Here is a 21,122-nt window from a genome sequence, read left to right as displayed (position 1 = left end):
TTTTGAGTATTACTTTCAATGCACTTTTTTCACCCTTTCTTCCTCCAAGGCTTTCAAATTGCCTCATCTAGCTCATAACATAAGCAGTTACTTCTCTGGGCGTGTACTGTGCTTCAACATGTGGTTGAAGGATTAATCACTCAGACTTAATCATTTATTTTTACAAAATACTATATTTAAGTGAAGTTTCCTACATTTAGATGTACTAAATCAGGACTCTGTTTCTGCATTATCTGGTAATGCAAGAGTTCAACACATCTCCCTCCCCTGCCCCCATAATTACTTTGGTGTTGACGCTAACCACCAGAAGGTAAAGACCGAAATTGCCCATGAACTACTGTGTTGTTGCATGTGCCTGCAAAACCCAGGATGTGAGCCTTCTTTATGTCTGGATAACCACACATTCCTCAACAGAAAGCTTTTCTTTCCTCCTAAAATCCTACCTATCTATCCAGAATTACTATGAAAGGTTAAAAAAAGAATTGCCATCAACCCTCAGATTCTACTGTAATACAAATCCCTTTGTGTATCAATCTTAACACACAGTGAAAAAATGCATTTACCCACCAAAGAAAAGGCAATTTAGAAACATGAAAATTATCAAATTCTTTCTGTTTATTTACTGTCACATGACCAGAGAGCAATTTTAACGGTAAGATTTCTGGTAGCGTGCACGAGCACCAGGTCCTCCAAATTTCTTGGATTCACAACGGCGAGGATCTGCAACAAGCAGAGTCCTATCATACTGGATTAGAATATCCTTGATCTCTTTCTTGGAAGCTTCATCAACATCTGTTAAAAAACAAAAATTAGTATAAGCACTTTCACATGGAATAAATCCGTATTAATACTTTTTGCAATATAGCAACCAAAAGCCATACTTTCACTTAAAGCTAATGAAACAATCAAAGTTACTTACATTTTTGATAGTAAGCCACCAAAGCTTTGGAAATAGCTTGACGGATAGCTGTTAAAAAAAGATAAAAGATCAGTAAGGATTGTAAATCTATTTAAAATTAAAACAGAAAGTGCCAGTTATCTGAGAAATGTGCTATTTTGTTCACTGCCAAATTGTCCTTTCTCTCCTTAAGTTTCCCTCCCACATACTCCACGTGACCCTTATTTTGGCAAATCTTAAGAAACCTGCGCCAAGAGGCCACCCACAGTTCATTTGTTGATTTGACAGCTGCCAGCTAGCCAAGAAATTGTACAAGGCTGTCTGATCACCTTCTCAACTGAGTACTAATGTAAGGTTCATCTTCCATCTACAAGCTGACAAGCAGTCAACTTTCAAAATCTTTAGAGACACAGTTCTCTGACATGTCTGTACTTTTCAACAAAGATAAAATTGATTGTGCGTTCAAAGACTAAGAAGGCAAAAGGGACAACAGGATGATGTGAGTGGTAGAACATGGCAATACAAAAAAACTAGCACAGTAATCAGAACTCACACCAGGAGAAGGGGAGTAACTGTCAGGATGTTGTTACATTTACCTGTCAAAATATTAACATCAGGATTTTGATGAAAATATCAATGTGCTGAAATACAAATGCTATTGAGTTTGGGCCTGAAATTTGCCTCTGCTTTTTATGCATCTTCACCTCCGCTTCACTAACTACATTCAAATTAAGAGCAAAACAAACCTATCTTTTGTAAAGATGAACTCATTTCAACAGCTAATGCAAATATATTCCCAGCCTTCTCTGCAAGGGGAAAACTGCCTAGGTTTGCTCATGCCAGAAAGACACTTCTGAACATGGAAATATACAACGAAGGGTATCATTTCTATTGCTAAATCCTTCCTAAAATCCTTGTGCTCAGCTGCATTTGAACTATCATGTCTGTCACTGTACAATGTAAAGGTAGTTCCTGTGCATTTCGTCAAAACTTCATTTTGCTTCACTCAGCTCATTCTATTACAGCTTTGCACATGAAATATTATCAATATGCCCTTATGAAAAACTACATTTGCACACTGGAGAAAGAAGAGCTTGGCAAGTCACTATTCCAAATTTAAGCCTCTTAAATACATGGCTGTATTGGGTCTGGCTGAGATGATTTTCTTGTGACAGCTCTTCATCTGGTTTGTGCACTGGCTGAGCAGGGCTTCACAGCATCAGGGCTGTACCTACAACGTATCTCCATCACCATTAGACTGGGACTGGGCAAGATCTTGTAGGAAACACAGCCAGGACAGCTGATATCCAAATTGATCAGAGGGGATATTCCATAGCAGAGGATGTCTGCTTGGCAGTAAAAGCAAAGGAAGAGCAATTGCTGTAAGTATTGAGCCCCCACTTCCTCGGAAGTGGCTGAACATTGCCTGCTGATGGAAGCCTTTTGATTTTCTTTGCTTCAGTGCACAGCCTTTGCAATTGCTTTATTAATCTGCATTCATCTTGACCCACAAGGTTTTTCCACCTTATTCCCCCCCCTCCCCATAAAGATCAGAAGAGGAATGATATAGCAGCTTGGTGGGCACCGGGCATCCAGACAGTGTCAACTCACCACAGTGGCCTTACCCATTCTAGCCCACGCCAGAAATCCCACCAAAAACCTTACCATAGATTTGTGCTACGTGGCCACCACCCTTCACACGGACTCTGATGTCAACACCAGCAAACCGTTCCTTCCCCAGGAGGAGGACAGGTTCAAGCAGCTAGGAAATAAAACACGAAGAAAATTCATTTGTAATGAGGATCAGAGCTTGTAGTAGCTTTACCAAATGTTATTGAATCATCCAAAAATTGAGCTTTGACTTTAAAAGCACACACCCAGGTCAAGTACACCTCCTGCAGAGTTCTTTGACATCTACTAGTGCTGTCAACATATTTACTGAAGTTTTTGGTTTAAGTTTCAAATATCTTAATAGCAAAGCACACGTACACAGGAATCAAGAACAAGATAATAGTTTAACTAGAATGCCATAATTACATACAAAAAATAAAACAAGCTCATTGAAACTGAAGACCTGAAGTAATTTGCAGGTAGCTTTCTTCACTGCTTATTATACTTTAGAGTTATCTAGTCAGTTGCAGATTCTGTCAGTGTTGTTCAGCAGCTATTGCATAAAGTTCTAAATAACTTTTTTAAAATGAGGGCTTTAAGTCACTCATTTCAGTTTAGAAAGTGGATAGGAAGTGCAGAAAATACTTCACATTAAATGAAATCTGCTAAGCAAAACCCTCCACCACAGAAGTGCAGTTTACTGAGTTATCATAACAGCAGCTATATTTTAGGTTAGCAACCAAAAATTTGGTACTTTCAGTAAGACAATTCACTTGTCTCCAGTGCAAAGCAATTACATGCATAAAGGGGAAGAAGGGCAGAAGCTGGGTGGATGCTTACTTTATACTGCAGAGTTCTGGGCTCAATCATTTCCAGAGGTCTTCCATTAACTTTAATGAGGCCATTCCCTCTCTTGCAGTGGGCAACAGCCGTTGCAGTTTTCTAGAAATCCAAATGTGTATTAACACAGCGTTTCATTTTTGCACAAGCAGCAGGAACCTCAACTTCATTTTAACACTCGAGCAGTCTTAAGTCTTATGCCCCAGACTAACATTACGCACTAAACGAAATAGTATCTCTCCCTGCACCTCCAGGTATAATCACAGTATTAAAACAGAACCTTAATAAAAGTTTCGTATACAACTACATCTCGTAACTATAAATCGAACGCCGAAAGAAAGACCCCTCCGTTCTACAATACCGTCGTTTCGTGGCCCATTTTCTCACAAGAGACTGATATCGTGAATTATTCGAGACGTTGCATTCCAGGGCGAAATTTACCTTCCCACCACCACCTCATAACGTGGCCTTCGGATAGCGGCAGTGGTAAGCCAGGCCGCTGTAGACTGGGGCGACAGCGGCGGCCACCCCCGAAGACTCCGGTGAGAGGCCACCCAGGCCCACTCCCGAGGGAAGGAAACCCTTCCCCACAGCTCCTCAGCGCCCCAGGGACACGGCGTGCTTCGGCAGCCGCGGAGTAGGACACGTGGCTGCCCGGCGGGACTCACCCCGCCGGCCCTCCCGCGGCCAAGCCCCGCCGCACAGCCCCGGCGAGGAGCTGCGGCCGAGACACCCCGAGCGCGAACGGCCCTTTCAAAGGCGCGGCCCAGGCCGGGAGCGAGAAGCATATGGTGCAGGCCGCCACGCCCGCGCCTCACCTTTCGTCCGAAGACTTGGACGCTCTGCAGGGGACCCTTTGCCGGCATGGCTGTTCCTGCAAGAGAGAGGGAGCGGCGTGAGCGCGGGCGGGCGGGGGCACGGGCGCGGGCGGCCGGAGCTCCCCGACACTCACCTGGCGTCGGCGGCGGCTCCGCGAAAAGGCCGCACGGGGCTTCCTGGCCTCGGATCAGGGGCGCCGCGCCGCAAAGCACAACTCCATCACTTCCGGCAGCGCGACAGAGAGCGCGGCCGCCTCCGCCCCGCCTGGCGCGCTTTGCGGCAGCGCGGGCCCCCGCCGCCCGGCCCCCTCTCGGGCAGAGCCCGGCCCGAGCTCGGGCATGGCTGAGGGAAGGGCTCGGGAAGCGATGGAGAGCATGGGCGGCCTGCCCGGGGCTGCTTGCACTGCAGAACCTAGGTGCGCTTCTGCTGTGAAGAAAACAAAATGATACCGTGCCCGAAAGGCTTACAGTCGCTCTTTGAACCTCCATGAGATGCAATAATACAAACTCTACAGCGTTTATAGTTTTGAACTCTGGTAAACTGGAGAAGATGAAGCATTAAACTCTGAATTCGCTTCTAGCGCTGTACACTGACACATTCAGGCAATGCCTTATACCCGTTTAAATGCTCAGTGATGTTTATATTTAAGAACAACTCAGAGTTCTCTTTAGATTTAGTGCACTCAGGAAACCCCATCAAATTTATCTTCCGTCTCCGGTTTTTTTCTTGTTTAATATCTGTCATAAAGCATGGAATTTAAGTAACTTTCAGACTGAAAATATTTTACTTCTAATGCGGTAGCATTTAGTATGCAAAATTTTCTAGAAGGACAAAGGGGGAATCTGTTGATGAAGTGAGGTGACGCTTCTTAGAAATTTGAAATGATAGTGATTTAAATTACTATGATGAATTCGAAAGTTGACTGCTCAAATGAAACAATCAGTTCCTTTGTCTTTGGACAGGATTTTAAATACTGAACATTAGTCATCAGTCATGTGAGGATTTAAACAAGCACTTTGCTTTATGCAATTTGAGTGATTAGTTCTGTTCAAGTGAATAGGACTGTGCAGAACGTGTAAGATTTAGCACATCTCAAACCCTCAATTGTACAAAGCTTTAACATGTGATCCAAAAAGTGATTTATTTTTTTAAGGCTGTTTCCTAAGGAGCAGTGTTTATGCAGTCAGACGTGTCTATGATCCAGCCTTTCCCTATCATGGGAGGAAGGGGAATGGTCACCTTGTTCATCAGTTTCAGTTAGTTCTTGAAGATGAGTGGAAATTCCAGAACCAATTTAGGTTTTACATATTTGGTGAAAATAGGTGGCTCGGCATAGGAGAGATCTTTAACTTGCGCAATGAAAGCAGCTGCAGGAGCTGAAATATTAAGACATTATAAAACCTTTATTTAGGTGAAAACGAAAAAACATAATACCCAATTAACCCAGTTAGACAAAAAGGTTCAGCTAAGACTTATGATCAATCCAAAGGTGAGCCGTTAGTAATTCAGTTTTGTTGGGTGTCCAGGGAACTTTTAAAGAAAAAGAAAGCAACTCTAAATCTATTTCCTATGTGGGCATTATCTGAGGTCTGCTACTGAAGACCTGCATTTTAATATGAAGTATACCATTAAACAGGTATTTTTAAAATGTATAAAACTTACATTTTGGAAGCATGCTTTCTTAGGTCCTTTAAAACTCATCCTCATTTGAGTGTTCATCTGCTGCATGCTCTTCCTGGAACTGAAAACAATCATCCTAGAGGAGCCTGTGTGAAAACCAGGGATATGCCTATGTACATGTATCTTTCTGCTTTCTGTTAGCAAAAGAAGACAATAACCAACGTACAGTGATAAGTTTGCCTGGAAGATAAGGTTAAAGGCTTTGTGCTGCTTGTTCCCTTTGCTTTCTAGCATAAAAACAGGAATAAGAGCTAAGAGGTTGTAGGCTGTAGTGTTGTAAGAGTTAATTGGAACATGAATGGCACAAAAACAAACAAACAAAAAATACCAGAATGGAAAAGAAACCCCTCAGGTAAGATACTATACTTTTACAAGAAGTCCCAGCACTAACAATATCCCTATTTAGTTTTACTGAGCGCAGAGTACTTTAAAATAGTAATGTATCTCAGATCTCAAAAGGAACACATGGTAAGAATCTCCAAGCACCATCTACAAACTCTTATGTTCACTTTCTTTTTATTTGTAAAATAATTGCACCTGTGGAATGTAAGGCTTTTTTTTTGTGGCCTTTTTTTTTTTTTTTTTTTTTTTTTTTTTTTTTTGTTAACCTGATTTTGCACCAGTGTGAGGACTTCTTTAGGGAATAATCAGACCCAGAAAAATTAAAGCATGTTTGCTGGTAAACTACTCTGAGCAGAAAGAGCATCTCATTAAAAAGCTGGCAGGTTTGTACTCATCTAGATATTGTTTCCTAGTAGAAGAAAAAGTATTAGGATTTTACTCAAATGTAATTACTTTTTTGCATAGTCATTCTGCATTCTACTAGAGGATGATGTGTTGTGTATCTTTGTAGCAACAAGATTGTTACAATTACTAAATCTTTTACATGGGCATTTAGTGAGGCTTTAAAGGATTTAGAGTCTCACTACCCGACCTCCTCCACTGGGGCTGCTTTGACCTCATTGCAGGCTATGTTGTAAGGTGATGCTGTGACCTGCTCATCTCCCACACACCAGCCACATGCAGTGCTGCTCTCCCAGTTTTCTGGAAACAGTGAGGGTATGGCAGCAGGATGTAGCACTGTAAGGAATGTCTCTGACATCTCCAACTGTTTATTCACTTTGTGACAGCAGCACAAACCTTGTCTATATAACATGGCTCCACAGGGAGGAGGGCTGGGAGGGAATGGCAGGAGGTGGACAAAGGTGAGCTGAGCAGAGCCAGTGAGTTGGGCTAAGGAGAGCAGCATTGAATCTTTCTTTGGAAATTTGCCGTTGTGGAGCATATGGAAAACTGCAGTACAAAACCTGTGTGTCAGACCACTGTCCAACAAGACTGTCAGGCTGATGCAGTGCAACTCATGAACTTTAAATCTATACATATGTGTTACTTGAACACTCACAATTTATTTGGCAGCGCAGGAGTCAAATATATTGAAGATTTTTGTGACTTACATGCTTGCGTGGGGTTTGTTTTTTCTGGGATTTTATGTAGTTTGGAATTTAAAACAGCAAGTAACTGGACTTCCATGTGAAATCATGATGTTAGTTCTCCACTCAGATCATGTCATCTTTGAAATCAAATTCACGTGTAAATTCAGAAGGTAAACATTCAAAAAGGACGGCATTTTAGCTTCAACCTAGCATGGGATTATGTAGCTGCCAAGAGTGTAAGGCAACAGAGAGTCAAGGTCAATATGTTAAAAAGGCCAGCTGTAATGTGACTAAATTTCCTTCTTTTTAAAAAGGAGAGAAAATGCTCTCAATGAAAAATAATGGGAGAAATAGTGAGATAATACATCTTCCTCATGCATTATCTGAAACATTAATAGAAAGATAAGAGCTATGGCAAAGTACAATTAGTTGTACATATATTGTCACAGGAAATAAAATTATCGTGAAAGTAAAGGAACATTTAGGGAAAAAACAAAGAAACATTCTTCTACACAGTCCATAATCACATTTTAAAAGATCCACACCTTCTACCAAAATGTCCCAATTTGCAATTGATTGTACTTTTTAGGATTTTGTGTGTTTTTTTAGCAGAGTGGATAATTTTAACCAGGGAACAGATTTGTTCAGATTCCAGCATGATAAACAAAGAAAATTCTCAGAAGTTTTTACTTCAGACAGCAAAATTGTCTCTTCAGAAGACACTGTTGGTCTTGTACAGTTCTGTACCTTTTAGTACAAAGGAAAATTAGTGGATTCCTTCACTAGGAAGTATGAAGTATTTCAGGAAAGAAGATACTGACATTCCTTTTTGATGGCAGGTTTTATAATCTGAAAGGCCTGGGATACCAGAATATAGTTCTCATATTACAGTTTGGAACTGATACATGTTTGATGATAATGTGTAATTAGCTAATGGATCCCATTATTTCTGAGGCTTGCTTTTCACAGATCATATTCATCCAGGCAGCAGCTGAAGAGTTTTCTAAACTCAATTAGTGCAAGAATGCTGTGGCCAATGGAAAAATGTTTGATGCATGCCAGAAAACAAATCTTCCCAGCTCTTGGAATTATGTTCTGAAAACAAATATGGATCACACAAGATTTTCATAACAATAAATATTTTTTTCCTAAAAATATATTTACAATCTAAAGCAAAAATTTTGGTTTAATTGTCCGTCTCAAATGAAGCTCTGTAGCATAAGCTCTGGAACATAAAGTTATGGGTTATTTTTGATTGATGTGAATACAAACTCCCATTTGCAGGTTAAAAATGTTAATGTCACATTGAGACTGAAAACATGAGGCAATTTGTAATGTAGAAACTGACACAGTGATAGGCTCATTCATACTGAAATTCAATGCCTGTAAATAATTATCAATGCAGTAGTTTACTTAGGACCAGGCTTAGCATTGCTACTCGGAAAAAATCACAATTGATGATTGTCTCGACTTTCATTTTGAATGAATAGGCTAGCTCTTTCACTACAATACACAATAGAAATACAAAGCCCATCTTATATCTGAACATACAGACAAAGATTAAAGCTCATTGTTTCAGCTCTGTTACCTGGATTGTTGCTGAAAAAAGCTGTGACTTAATTTTGCAACACGCATCCTATTTACAATGGCTGGAAGTTTGTATAATCAGTTAACCTACTAATTTTCCAGATGGAAAGTTATGGCTCATTTTAGAATCTGTCTGTATATTAAAGGATAAAATTTAATGATCTAGGGTTTAGACTTGGAATATATGGTAGATCCCTCTTGGAGCATACAAGGCTTTAGTGAAATTTATTGACAGCAAATTAGAATTACTTAAAACTCTTCTCTGTGTTCACAGAAGCTTCTTTTAAGTATGTGTGCGTGAGCTCACACACTCACACTTTTATATGTCAACAGGAATCAAAGCTGCAAGAAGCTGACCTGGCAACAACCCAGTACCCCCAAGCTACACTAATAAGCAAAGAAGTAAATAGAATCACGTACATGAAACAATTTATTTTTTTAGAACAGAACAGCATCTCCAAGCTTCCTGCTGTATTTTGCTGCCCCTGGAGGCTGCTTCTCAGTTTAGTTCCCATTTTTAGAAACTAAACACAGCAGGGTCCAGTGGGATCCAGCTGCCCTCTCTCAACTCTTCTGCAGAAAGAGAAGTCCTGGGTCTTAACTTCTGCAGGGCTGTTTGGATCCTTTCTACTTTCTTACATTAAAGAAATATGAGAAGAGTGACTGTGAAAATGGACACCTATTTCACACTTAAAATACAGGCTTTTTGCTCCAGTTGGCTTCATTATGTTTAGATTGCAAATACAGTACTGCACTTCATGATCCATAGGTCTACACTTCTCTTTAATTCACATTTGATGCAACACATACAGAAAATTTCTGACTTCTAGTAAATAAAAAGGTGCCATCATTGTTATTGACTGCAGAAAAAGACTTAAATATGCATACACTTTGCTGAAACATCAATCATGTTTTAAAGCAGAAAGAGATAGGCTTCTGTAAAGCTATATTAATATCTACTGAGGTAATTTCTATTTCTGATTTTGAATGTTTGTTTTTTCAAGTGAAACATTTTCCATTGCCTATGGTAAGAGAGCAGATTAGGCAGAAGTATCAGAGCTCGTGAACTGTTGTGTACTTAATGACCTACCAGAGAACTGAGACATTTTCTTCAGAAACTGGAGCAGCTGAACTCTAAAGGAGAATGAACCCTTTTGGCAAGGCTTTGTAAGGGCTCCGGATGGAAAATCTTGTGTTTATGAAACAGAGAGAGCAAGCAGAAACGTAGTGACTGTTCAGCTTGTAGAATTAAGGGAAAATAATAATACATTTTATTCACACGGAGCTGAACACAACTATGTTATCTGGACCCTGCATGCTGTCAGGAATCATGGAATTGTCAAACACAGCAGAGTACCTGTCTGATGTGGGATTGACAAAGTGGTTGTTACCTATTACCAGCTGTAGCTCTTGAACTGAAACAATTCTCAATGCCTTGTTACATGTTAATAGTTGATGCATTTTAAAGTAATGTATCCACCCTCACCTAGCCCTTTGTTCAGGGACCGCAGTGAAGAAGCCGCAGAGTCTGGTATCTCCAAATGACTCTTCTGTAGTTCATTCCTCCACTGTTCCCGAGAGAATCTAGCCCATAATATCTACACACTAGGAGATCTGCACAGTTCACAGAAACACAAACACATGCAGTATTACAACACACGTATTAAAGTAACATTTTTTTACAAGATCAAAAACAGATAGAAAAAATGAAGGGCTGTGGGAAAGCTTTTACCGAATAAAAATGTCTGTGGAGGCTTGATCATATGTGGGCCTGTGAAGAACACTCAGGAGACTATAAACTTTAGACAAACCAGATGGTTAGACAGCAAACCAGATGCTTTTATTTATGAAGACAAAGTTCACATTTTGTAAGGTACTTTGTTCTTCTAGAGTAGGTTTCACACACAAATTAAAATAATTATATATATGTCCTATGAAGATGGACTAGGACATTCATACAAAGTCTCATCCAGTAGTCCATTGTTCTTTCAGTACCTGAAGGAATGACCTGAAGTTGTGTCAAGGGAGGTTTAGGTTGGATATTAGGAGAAAGTTTTTCACCCTGAGGGTGGTGGGGCACTGGAACAGGCTGCCCAGGGAAGTGGCAGAGCCACTATCCCTGGAGGTATTGAGAAGAGGTGTAGACGTCATACTTGGGAAATGTGTTAGAGTTGGATTTGGCAGTATTGGGTTTATAGCTGGACCCGATGATCTTAAAGGTCCTTTCTAATATAAATGATTCTGTGATTTTATGGTTGCTGTCTCTAGTTTTACACATGAAAGACACTGTTGATGCAAGCTTGCAAATCTTATCAAATGAAGGAGTTTGGAGAGTAAGGTTAGTACAGAAATACAAACTCTGGTGATTTTATATCACACAAAAATCAGTGGTTAGATTGGAAATGAATGCCAGATGTCAAAGATGTTTAAAATGTATATGAGATTTAGATGCCTACATCTCAAAGGAATACAAAACCTCTGTCTTTAGCTAACTTAGGGGCCTGAGTTCTGTTTTCAGAATGACATAGATTCATAGTTTATATCTAATTGAAACTTAGATTAAGCTTTTTAAGTACCTCTACCTATTGTAATTAGGACTTCTGTTTATTATCATTGGAAATCTTTGGAACATTTCTTTTCCATCTAGCATGCTGTCTGTATCAAGGGGAGTAAACCTTTCTGTTCAACCAATTCCATTATTTTGAGGGATTTGAAAGAAAACAGGTTGAGTGTGTCTCACAGACACACCAAGGTTGTGCTTGGGATAAATACATCAGGGTATGAAGGGTTTTAAAAATGTATTCTATTGGATTTAAATATGCTCTGAACTGTTGTTCTTAGTTTTTCTTATATAAGCACTTTTTTTTTTTTTAAGATTGGGGTTAAAAGCTCTTCAAGTCTGTTTATTATGCATTCTGGACTCATTTGCTAGTTGTTTATTTTAAGATTTAAAGTATTTTGAAAAAAAGGTCCCATATAATCTCTACTATGTAATTCCATTCCGTGGTCAGCAGCATTTTAGATAGGTAAGCCACAAACATAGTTTTTCACAATTTTCTGTCATCCCAAAATCTGTTAAATGGTAATTGTATGTTTTTGCCTCTTCATATCGAGCTGATATAGATACTTATTTTATTATTATTATTATTATTTTATTATTATTTATTATTTATTATTTTTATTAGATAGATATTTTATCCATAGACAGCATCTAGTTTCAGATCTGTTGATATTCAATTTGAAAGTACTTGGTATTTATACCATTTTCACTAAAATCATAGAAAACTTAAATTTTTCTGTATTGTATTAATTTTTGAAATGTAATTTGTACAGTTCATATGTAACAGAAATAATAGCTATAGTGCTTTAATAAAATACTAAAATGTGATACAACGATTTATCATTTTGAACAAAATATTCTGCAGTTAGTTGTATGTCATTATCTTGACAGACATTTGCCTTTCAACAGAACAAAAGTCGAACCATCATTTGTGCAAAAAGAAAAAGAGACCATCTCTGTGTGATCTCGGGCTGTGCATCACTGCAGTTTCCTCTATGCAGTGATCAAATCCTCTGTATAAAAAGACTTAAACAAACTAACCTATAGTTGTGACTGAACATGCAGAGTCCTTGCCTTCAGCATCAGGAGCTGCAGTTTTATTATAACAATTTCATTCAGTGCCTTTATTGATTGCTCACAATGAGGCCATTTGGAAACTGTAGCAACAGCAATCTTGCTTTATATAGAGCAGTGTCAGTGCAGTGCGTGCTTAGAGCTTGAAATGTACATTTTATCTAAATTCTCCATGTTGCTGTTAATGTCTGCAAGTTTGGATTTCAAATTTGTTGACATATGTCCTTGAGTAATGATGTGACAACTGTTCAATAGGTAGCTTTAGTCCAAACCAACATAACAGAACTCTAAAGAATGTATGCAGTTATTCTTTCCCAAAAGTCCAAAAGAAACAGCACTTTATAGGATGTTCTGAAAAATTAACCTCAAAATGCATTTTCTTTCAGCTATTCCTGCATTAACTCTCTAGAGGAAAGGCTGGGCAGAAGGTTTTACTCAAGCTACACTATAAGGACCAATTGATGATTTCACATGTGACTCTTGCGTAACCATCTAGTGATCAGACCTCCAGTTGCTCTAATCTGGTCTAGATTTGAAATCAGTTCACTTAAAGTGACCTTTGCAACTTCTGTCATCTGTTTGGAGTCGTGTGGAATGCTTTCTACTGAAGGTTTCCTCAAACACAAGTGAAAACTGTGGTCAATGATCTATTAAAACGTTTTTCACTCCACGTATGTATTCCTTCCATCAATTCCCTCCTTGCTACTTTTCTCCTTATCCTTTATCCCTTTGCCTCTCTTTGCTTTGTCACAGGGTTGTGACAAGCAGCCTGGGACAGACTCAGTGCTGATCTGAATGTGTGTGGGTGACAGAAGATGGGGAGGGCAAAGCCGGCTAGCGTGCAGCCCAATGTAGCTGTGAGTGTCCTTGTGGTATGGAGAGCAGGAGCACACCAGGCTGGCATTAATGCCAGCTGCCATGGGGGTGAATTCCAACGTTCTCATCGCTTTTCCATCACCACCAAGCAAGACCCGCCCCTCAAACATAGTGGACAAGCTATAGTGAAGTGTGTTTGCTCTGACTCAAATTTGTCACTACTTACCTGTACTAAAGATCAACTAGAAATCAGCTGATTTGGATTGCTGTCATGGACTCAAAAATAAAATGCTGGAAAAAATATTGCTATAAACTTTGACATGGATCCCAAAAGCAATGCTTTTCAATGTGACTTTGTCAGGGAGCAGGAGGACTGGGGTAGTTCCTTGAGGTGGGAAGAGTCAGGAACTGAGCGTGACCCCAGCACAGGCAGTGCCTCACCAAATGGTGCCCCATCCTATGGGGTCTGAGCTGGAGGCTGGTGTTGTTGTCCATTTCACAATTTTATATTATTTTGGTTTTCCAAGCATGGCTTGCTTTTTGATTTGTCTGTTTCTGAAAATCCTGCAAGCCCTGCACAACACCCACTTACCAAAAGAAATACTTACTGGCTTGAACAGTTGACATTTTAATACAAAAATATTGTGGATTAATTAACTCCTTTTGAGCTACAGCCTTTTTGAACTGTTCCATGGCTCCTTCAGCAGCTGTAGCTGTTTAAGCAGCACTGCTCTAGCTAATAGTTTATATTGTCAGCAAACTGCTTTGTTAGTTAAAAAAAAAATTATTAACCTGGAAGTAAGCAAGCATCTTTCTTGAACATGAAACCACTTTTACTGAGATGCCTTCTGGCATTAGGATAACCGAAGAATTTATTTGTAATGAAATTGTCTCTAGAGGCCTCCACCACCCTAAAGTGTTTGCTGTCCTTCTCTCCTTAGGCACATGCATCCGGTGTCACCCACAACCAAGAGGCTTGAAAAGAAACAGGAACCCGCCAATGGTGGGTGGGGAGAAAAGCTGTGGGGCTGCCAAAGGGAGCTGGTAAAGGACAAGCAGATGATGAGAACTGGTCTGAGCCCTCACCTGCAGCTGCCTTCACTGAATTCCATTCCCCACGAGAGTTTAGATTCCTCCATGTGCAAATTGTCATGGACGCTCATATGCTTTTTTTGTCTTTTCCTGTGCTTCTTTCACAGAAGGTTATTTCTGCTGCCCCAGGAGAATGGAAGGAAGCCCCAGCTGCTGTGTTTCCCCTACATCTTGCAGCCCCGACAGAACTCTGGCTGTGCCAGCTTGAGTTGCACACTGGGGGCTCCCTCTGCTATCCGGTAAAGAGATCAGGGCTAGGGTTCTTGCTTGTAACTCTCTCCACAACACTGAAACATGTGCCTTCCTATACAATCTATACCCACTTCTGTATTTAGGATACTTTAATCCACATATTTAATGTTTTTCTCACACATACACACAAATATGGGTGTCTTGGTTTCGACACAGTAATAATCCAGCTTCACTAGTTTGCTCAATCTGCTTTGTGGCACTCCAGCAACACAGCAACTGCAAAGCCTGCTTAATTGAGCAATTAAACTTTATGACCATTCTGCATCCCTGAAGCAGTAAAAGGCAGAGTGCACTGGGAAATCTTGCCCATCATTTGGAAAAAACTAAGGAAGCACAAAGCTCCTCAAACCAGTCGTCACCCTATGCAAAGGCACCGAGCATCACCTCTGGTCCAGCAGGGCTGTGCTGGCAGCAGGGTGTCCAGAGGACAGGACAGGCATGTGCAGAGATTAGGCAGAGTTTATCTTTGCTAAAATGCAGGCATAGTTCCTTCTTTAAAATGTGCTTTTCATTGTCTATAATGGAAGTCCACTAAAGATAATGATTCTTGAGATGTAAAAATTGCATCCTGGTCTCATCAAACCCTTGGACTATGAATGAGCAGAAGACCTGAAATCTGTGATGATGTTTATAGGATCAAATCTTACTTTTCAGGATCACCGCTGATGAAAAATTTTGTCTTTAATTCTAGCAACCCATCTAGAACAATAACTACTGCTAGCAGTCTCGTCACCATTTTGTTAGTCTTTCTTGGAGAGTGTTGCAGTCAATATTTTCTGTACAAAAACAATAGGAGTAGTCCAAGCACAGGAGGCAGGACCGGGAGCTTTGCTGATCCCAGTATGTGCTCTGAGTCAACTCCTGACTTGCTGGCTGACCTTGAACCAAAGTCCCAGATCTGAGCACTACCTCATTTGGGAAAGCTGAGATCTGGGTTTGAAGCTTGCATTTTAGACCTAGTCCTTCAAATGCTTTCTCTAACTGTTTGGTTAAAACAGTTCTTTCAAGAGTTAAATATTCCAGGAGGGGGTTAAGTGGGTCTGGCTGTTTGTTTCCCTCAGGAAATGGGAGCTATGTTCTAGAGAAAGAAGGAACGTGGGCTGTGCATGGTTCTGAAATTCTCACAGAAAGTCTCAAGATTAAATACATAGAGATTGTAACTGGAATATGAAGTTATTGGTAATATGTTTGTCAGCAAAAACATCTCTAGGATGAAGAGCTTTTTATTCTTAAGGAGGAAGATTTATTTTAAGATTATGTAAGTAAAGCACCCACACAAAACCTGCTATTTGTTTTTCTCATTCCATTCACATTAAAAAATATACTTGTTCTATTATAAAAGACTTGCTTTGCACTTACTCTTAGGAGTGCAAGTAGCTGGAAATGTCCCTTTTAAATTTTGTGGCTGCTTAGTTACCACAGCTTCTTGCTATCCAAATAGACTCACTCTGTCAGGGCTGCGAGATGGAGAGAGATAAACACAAGGAGCAATTGTGGCTTCCTGCCACCAGCCCTGCTCAGAAAGCAAGAAGGCAGTAGCAGATGAACCGTTGCTGCGGCAGCGGTGGGAAGCTGCGGCCTCAGAGGAATAGGGGAGAAAAAAATCCAACCAAATATCCTGAGAGCTGGATAAGTAATGTCAAATAATGTGCTCTCTTCTAGTCCTAATTTGCTTAGTCAATCGTTTTAAGGCAGCTGTTACTCTGCCAGGAAATAGTCCATATAGATATGCTTAGAAAGTATTAGGTTTGAGGTAGTGGGATAGTCAGACTTACCATAGTGGCAGCCAAATTAAAAATGGTGTGATATAGTCATTTATCAGCTGTAATTGTTGCATGAGTTTTGCCTAAATGTTATTGTCAGGTGTTGAGTTTTGTTACCTGACCATGTATTTTCCTTGTTTGTTCAATTTTGGAAACTGTGAGTAGAAAGAAACAAAGAAAATTAGCTGATGGGAGAGAAAATGAGAGAAATGGGGAAAAAATCCCAAACAATAAAGTTGAAGATCAAGAGCTCCAAAAAGAGGCAAGATCCAAACTAGATCTCATCCATGAACAGATCTCAAGCAAACCGGCCTTTTCATTCCCTCTGGTGGGATGTGGAGCACTCAGTTTTCCGATCAGAAACTGCAGGACTCGTTTCTGCTGTCACAGTTCTTTGTAACAGGAGTTTAATCAGACACACTTTTGCAGAGGGAGGGAAATAACAGCATTTGTTTGTTGTTTCTTTAACTTTCAGCAGGGTTGCATGTGGTGCAGCTAGCTGCTGCTAGCAGGGGCTAAGCCCAGCCGTGTTTCACACCAGAGGAAGGTTACACAATGCTGTGGGTGGCAGACTATTTCTGGGAGGCCCACTTTGCTGCGGACTTTGCTTGCATCACTTCCTGAAATAGAGATTGACTGATGTGATATATTCTTACTTTTATTCGGTTTTTTTCTTTCTCAAACCATACTTTATACTTGCATGTTTTTTGCAGAGTTGCCTTTTGAAGAGAAGATCATAAAGGCTCAAATCAAGGTGCCCTTGTATTTTAACATGAATTCTCCCTAATTCCTCCGGTTTTTTTCTCTGTTCTTCTGGCATCTCAGAATGGAAACTCTACCAAAGCACTGAATAAAAAGGGAACAATATTTTCTGTAATATTTGTCGTAATTTTAATTCACTTTACTTTGGGCTGTCCTCAACTTGTGCTTTCTTAATGTGCTACAGATTTCGGAGTTGACAGTGGGTGAGTGTGAGGAGCCAAGAGCTGGTCAGCATGCAGCTAGGGTTTTAACTCTCAGGAAAGTGTAGGAGGTAGTTTAGAATTTAAGTTCTTTTGTCAGTTTTTTTCCATGGGAAAAAGATACCTCTTCTCTGTCCCCTGTGCATGGGAGAAATGTGAAAGAAGGGAGGTCTGGCGATTTCCTGCTTTCCTCCTTAGCAAACCCATGACAGCCACTGTCAGCGTCCTACCCTTTAGCCTACTATTTACCAGTCTCTGTGTATTTTTGATGAAATTATTAACAGAAGTGAATTTAAATAAAACTGAACTGCAAACTGAAAATCAATCTCTACCAGGACTAGAGATGAATGCAACTCTAGGAAATAGTGTTTTATTCTGTTTGGTGTTTCTGCATAACATTATTTAATGAAAAGCAATTTTTAAAATCAAATCCGTCTTGATTATGTTTTACACATTTGTATTAATGTGTACTAGGCAACAAGTTCAGCTTTGAGAATTAGAACTTTTTCTTGTGCTACAACAGAGAAAAGTATGAGATGATAAAATAGACATGGTTCATCACTCAAAACAGCTCACCAGCTGCGTGGTATCAGAGCTCTTAAGAGTAATGAAAATACAAATGTGCTCTTTCTGCAGTGGTTTTAATCAATATATTTAACTTCTTATTTTCAACCTTGTATAGCTAATGAAACATCTCAGAATACTATTTCCAACAGTAGGAAACAAAAAAAAAATAGCAGTTAACTCTTCTTCCCATATAAACTGCACTTGTATTATCCTGTTTAATAGGCAGCTTTAGACCTACACTCTGTGATTTTTCCCCGCCTATTTTTCTTAGTTCTTTTGAACTTTCAAGTCCGAAGTCTTCAGTTCAGTTAATTCTGCATTAAAAAAAAAAGGAATAGATCTATTTGTTTCCAGTTATCTCTCTACTAATTTCATTTAATTCATTGCCTTTAGTGTAAGAAATAATTCTATTCACCTTTTTTATTTCAACCGAGGTCTTTTTGTAGGTCCCCAGCATATCTTTTTCACATGCATCTTTCAAATGTGAAAAATTTGATCCATGTTACCACACAGGAGCTGGCCAGTATCTGTTGCTTACTTCTAGGACATTTCTACCACTGTTTACAGTATTCACATTTGGATTGCGGTGGCACAGTCATAAAATTTTATTTAATTTGGCTTTTGATCATTTCAGGGATTTCTAGCTGAATATCTGCTAGATATTTTTTAGATTACCTTTAGAGATACATGCATTTCCCTGTGTCCTAAAATGGACAGCTGTCTTAAAGACATAGGTTTGTATTGCACACTGATGACCAGGTGTCACTGCCTGCTCTGAAATGATTATGTATTCAGAGGATGGAAGAGTGACCTTCAATTTAGGAAACAGTGGATCATTAATAGTCTTTCTGGCAGCAAAACCCTGTTTTCACAAAGGCTATGAGACATTGTAAAACATAGCTGGTAGGCTATGGTATGTATTAATTGTAATTATAACTTTAAAATTATTTATTACTGCCTTTTAAACCACCTTTGAGGCATAATATTTAAACGCTTAGATTAACATAGTGAAAACTCCAGATCTATAACAAGGCATACTAATCTGCATTCTGTTTTTTAATGCTTGTGGTCCTCATTGACCCCTACTGGACTTACTGCCAATAAAATGAAACTCTAAATGAGCAGCACCTGGGAAGGTCAAAGAATGACTCTTTGAAAACCCTTGTTCAAATATGCCAAGAAGCAGGGAGAAGCTGCTGTAGCACTAGCAGAGGAATTTGTAAGAGGTAAGGAAAACTGCCTACAGCCATATTAGGGCTGTGGAAAAGGCATGATTTTGCTTTTTCAGTATATTTTGTATCTGAAAGGTCTTTATTCTATGTTTTATGTTCTTCTGCCGATTAGATACCTATTTAGACTGAAAAGGGGTTTTGTTCCTACCTCTTTGTCGATAGTCCATATTAACAGCTGCTAAAGAAAAACAGATTTCTTGCTGCATTGCTCTGTAATTATTGATGGAATCTTTCTTATTCCAATTAAAATGAAAAATCATGGGGCCATGGCAAATTTCCCATGTTTTAATAGAGCCTTGCTAAGACAGTTGTTTGGTTTGTTGTGTTGTGTGGGGGCTCATTACTCAATACCTCTCCGTTTAAGTGAAAGCTCCTTTTGTCGGGGAACAGGAGCTGGAATGCCAGCACGGCACTGTTGTGTCCCACAGGAATAGGTGCTGGGCTGCTCAGCCCCCAGCTTCCCTCTGCTTTAAATCAAGACCTGTTGAAATAAGCACACCTCTCTGACATGCTTCATCGTTATGTAATTTCTGAACAAAACCCTTATCAACCTGTCACTTTGCCTTTTAAAACTGCTGTGTCTTTTTCCAATAGAAGAAGAATGGTTTTGTACAACATCCCAGGGCCATAGTCTGCCTTATCTTTGCTGACAATGGTGCAAGTTTCATCTGCAAAGTGCTCCCAAAAATAAACAAGCAAAAATCTGAAAATATTTACTGCACATCCTGCCACTGCACATCCACAGATGCAAACAGTTTATGGTATATTAGAAATAAATTATGCTTCCACTCGGTGTTGAGATGTCAAGTATCTTCCTTTCATAAAAATACTGATGTAGTTTCATTTTCATCCAATTAGTCATTATGAAAAGTGTGCTTTTGCACTTTAAAATATTCACACAAATTTTGCCCAGTTCTGGAGATGTTAGTCCATATTTTGATTGTAATTATTTTTCAGCCAAGCAAATGAAGAGCAGGAGATAAAACTACTACTTTGTCTTTTCTTTTAAACATATTTTGTGGTTTTCTACCTTGCCCATGAAGAGAGAAAAATAAATTAGACATACTATCTACTACTTCCTGGGTTGTATTTCGTCTTTCCCTAGATCTGAACTATGCTTGTACAGGTTTGTTTACACCGGTAGCTCAGTATTTAGTTGATTATCATAATTTTTTATTTGTTTGTTAAGTTTTTAAAGCAGTATGGATTAGTCAAAAAGACAGTGAAGCTAAATAAAGCTAATGATAAAACACTATTATTTGTTGTTAAGAGGGATATTTTAGATAGTCTGCATTTTGCGAAATCCCTGCATGTGATCATTAATAATGGGGCTTTTTAAGAACAGTCTCTGCTTCTTACAAAACAAATAAAATAAGACATGGGAATCTTAAGCATAATATTATTACGGTTATAAACAAAAATATTCCTCCCAATTTTGGTTATTGAGATTTAACTTAAAGCGTTGAACATTTAATTTTGCTCCATACTTGCAGTTACAGCTAAAATCCGCCAATGAACACAAGAAATTCTCTTGGTTTCGTTGCAATATGGATGAGATCCTTTCGATTTAAATTATTCTGCAATTTTGGAGAGAATCAAAGGAAACTACAAACAACATCTTTAAAAACTGTCTACAGTTTTCATGTTTCCAACAGATTGCTCAATTACACAAGACCTGAGAGTTGTGTTTATCTTTTATCTGAGTTATTGTATCAGAGGTGATTTTTTTTTAAAATAAATTTTTTATGACCTCTTCATATGCTAACATATCAGAGAGGAACAGCTTCAGCACAAAAAAGCAAGAGATGTGAAGTTTTTTTTATTTCTGAATGGTTTTACATTTCTGCATTCAAAGGACAGGAGTGGTAACGAAGTACTTTAACTACTTGGGAAAATAATACACGAGAATTAACTACTCAACGATTTTAGAGGTCAT

The 21,122-nt window shown here is 39.2% G+C and overlaps 1 protein-coding gene across 1 annotated transcript; it reads right to left on the bottom strand.

Moving 5' to 3' along the window:
* Positions 1-595: 595 nt before the first annotated feature.
* Positions 596-4,400, bottom strand: RPS16 (ribosomal protein S16). Its single transcript, XM_014888701.2, has 6 exons — positions 4,302-4,400; positions 4,168-4,223; positions 3,350-3,451; positions 2,564-2,660; positions 920-967; positions 596-792 (listed from the first exon to the last, which is right to left on the bottom strand). Exons 2-6 carry the CDS (start codon positions 4,213-4,215, stop codon positions 647-649), a joined length of 441 nt encoding a protein of 146 aa, XP_014744187.1. The 5' UTR covers positions 4,216-4,223; positions 4,302-4,400; the 3' UTR covers positions 596-646.
* Between the last annotated feature and the right edge of the window lie 16,722 nt (positions 4,401-21,122).

The sequence above is a fragment of the Sturnus vulgaris genome, chromosome 5, assembly GCF_052056855.1.
Source record: "Sturnus vulgaris isolate bStuVul1 chromosome 5, bStuVul1.hap1, whole genome shotgun sequence".
Classification (NCBI taxonomy): Eukaryota; Metazoa; Chordata; class Aves; order Passeriformes; family Sturnidae; genus Sturnus; species Sturnus vulgaris.
Note: the sequence above shows the minus strand (reverse complement) of the source record. Positions and strands in the feature narration are given on the sequence as shown.

Coding starts and splice junctions, on each gene's coding strand:
- RPS16 (XM_014888701.2), bottom strand. CDS start 4,215: ATGCCGGCAAAGGGTCCCCTGCAGAGCGTCCAAGTCTTCGGACGAAAG. Junction 3,452..4,167: donor TCCAAGTCTTCGGACGAAAG/GTGAGGCGCGGG, acceptor TTGGATTTCTAG/AAAACTGCAACGGCTGTTGC. Junction 793..919: donor GGTGGCTTACTATCAAAAAT/GTAAGTAACTTT, acceptor GTTTTTTAACAG/ATGTTGATGAAGCTTCCAAG.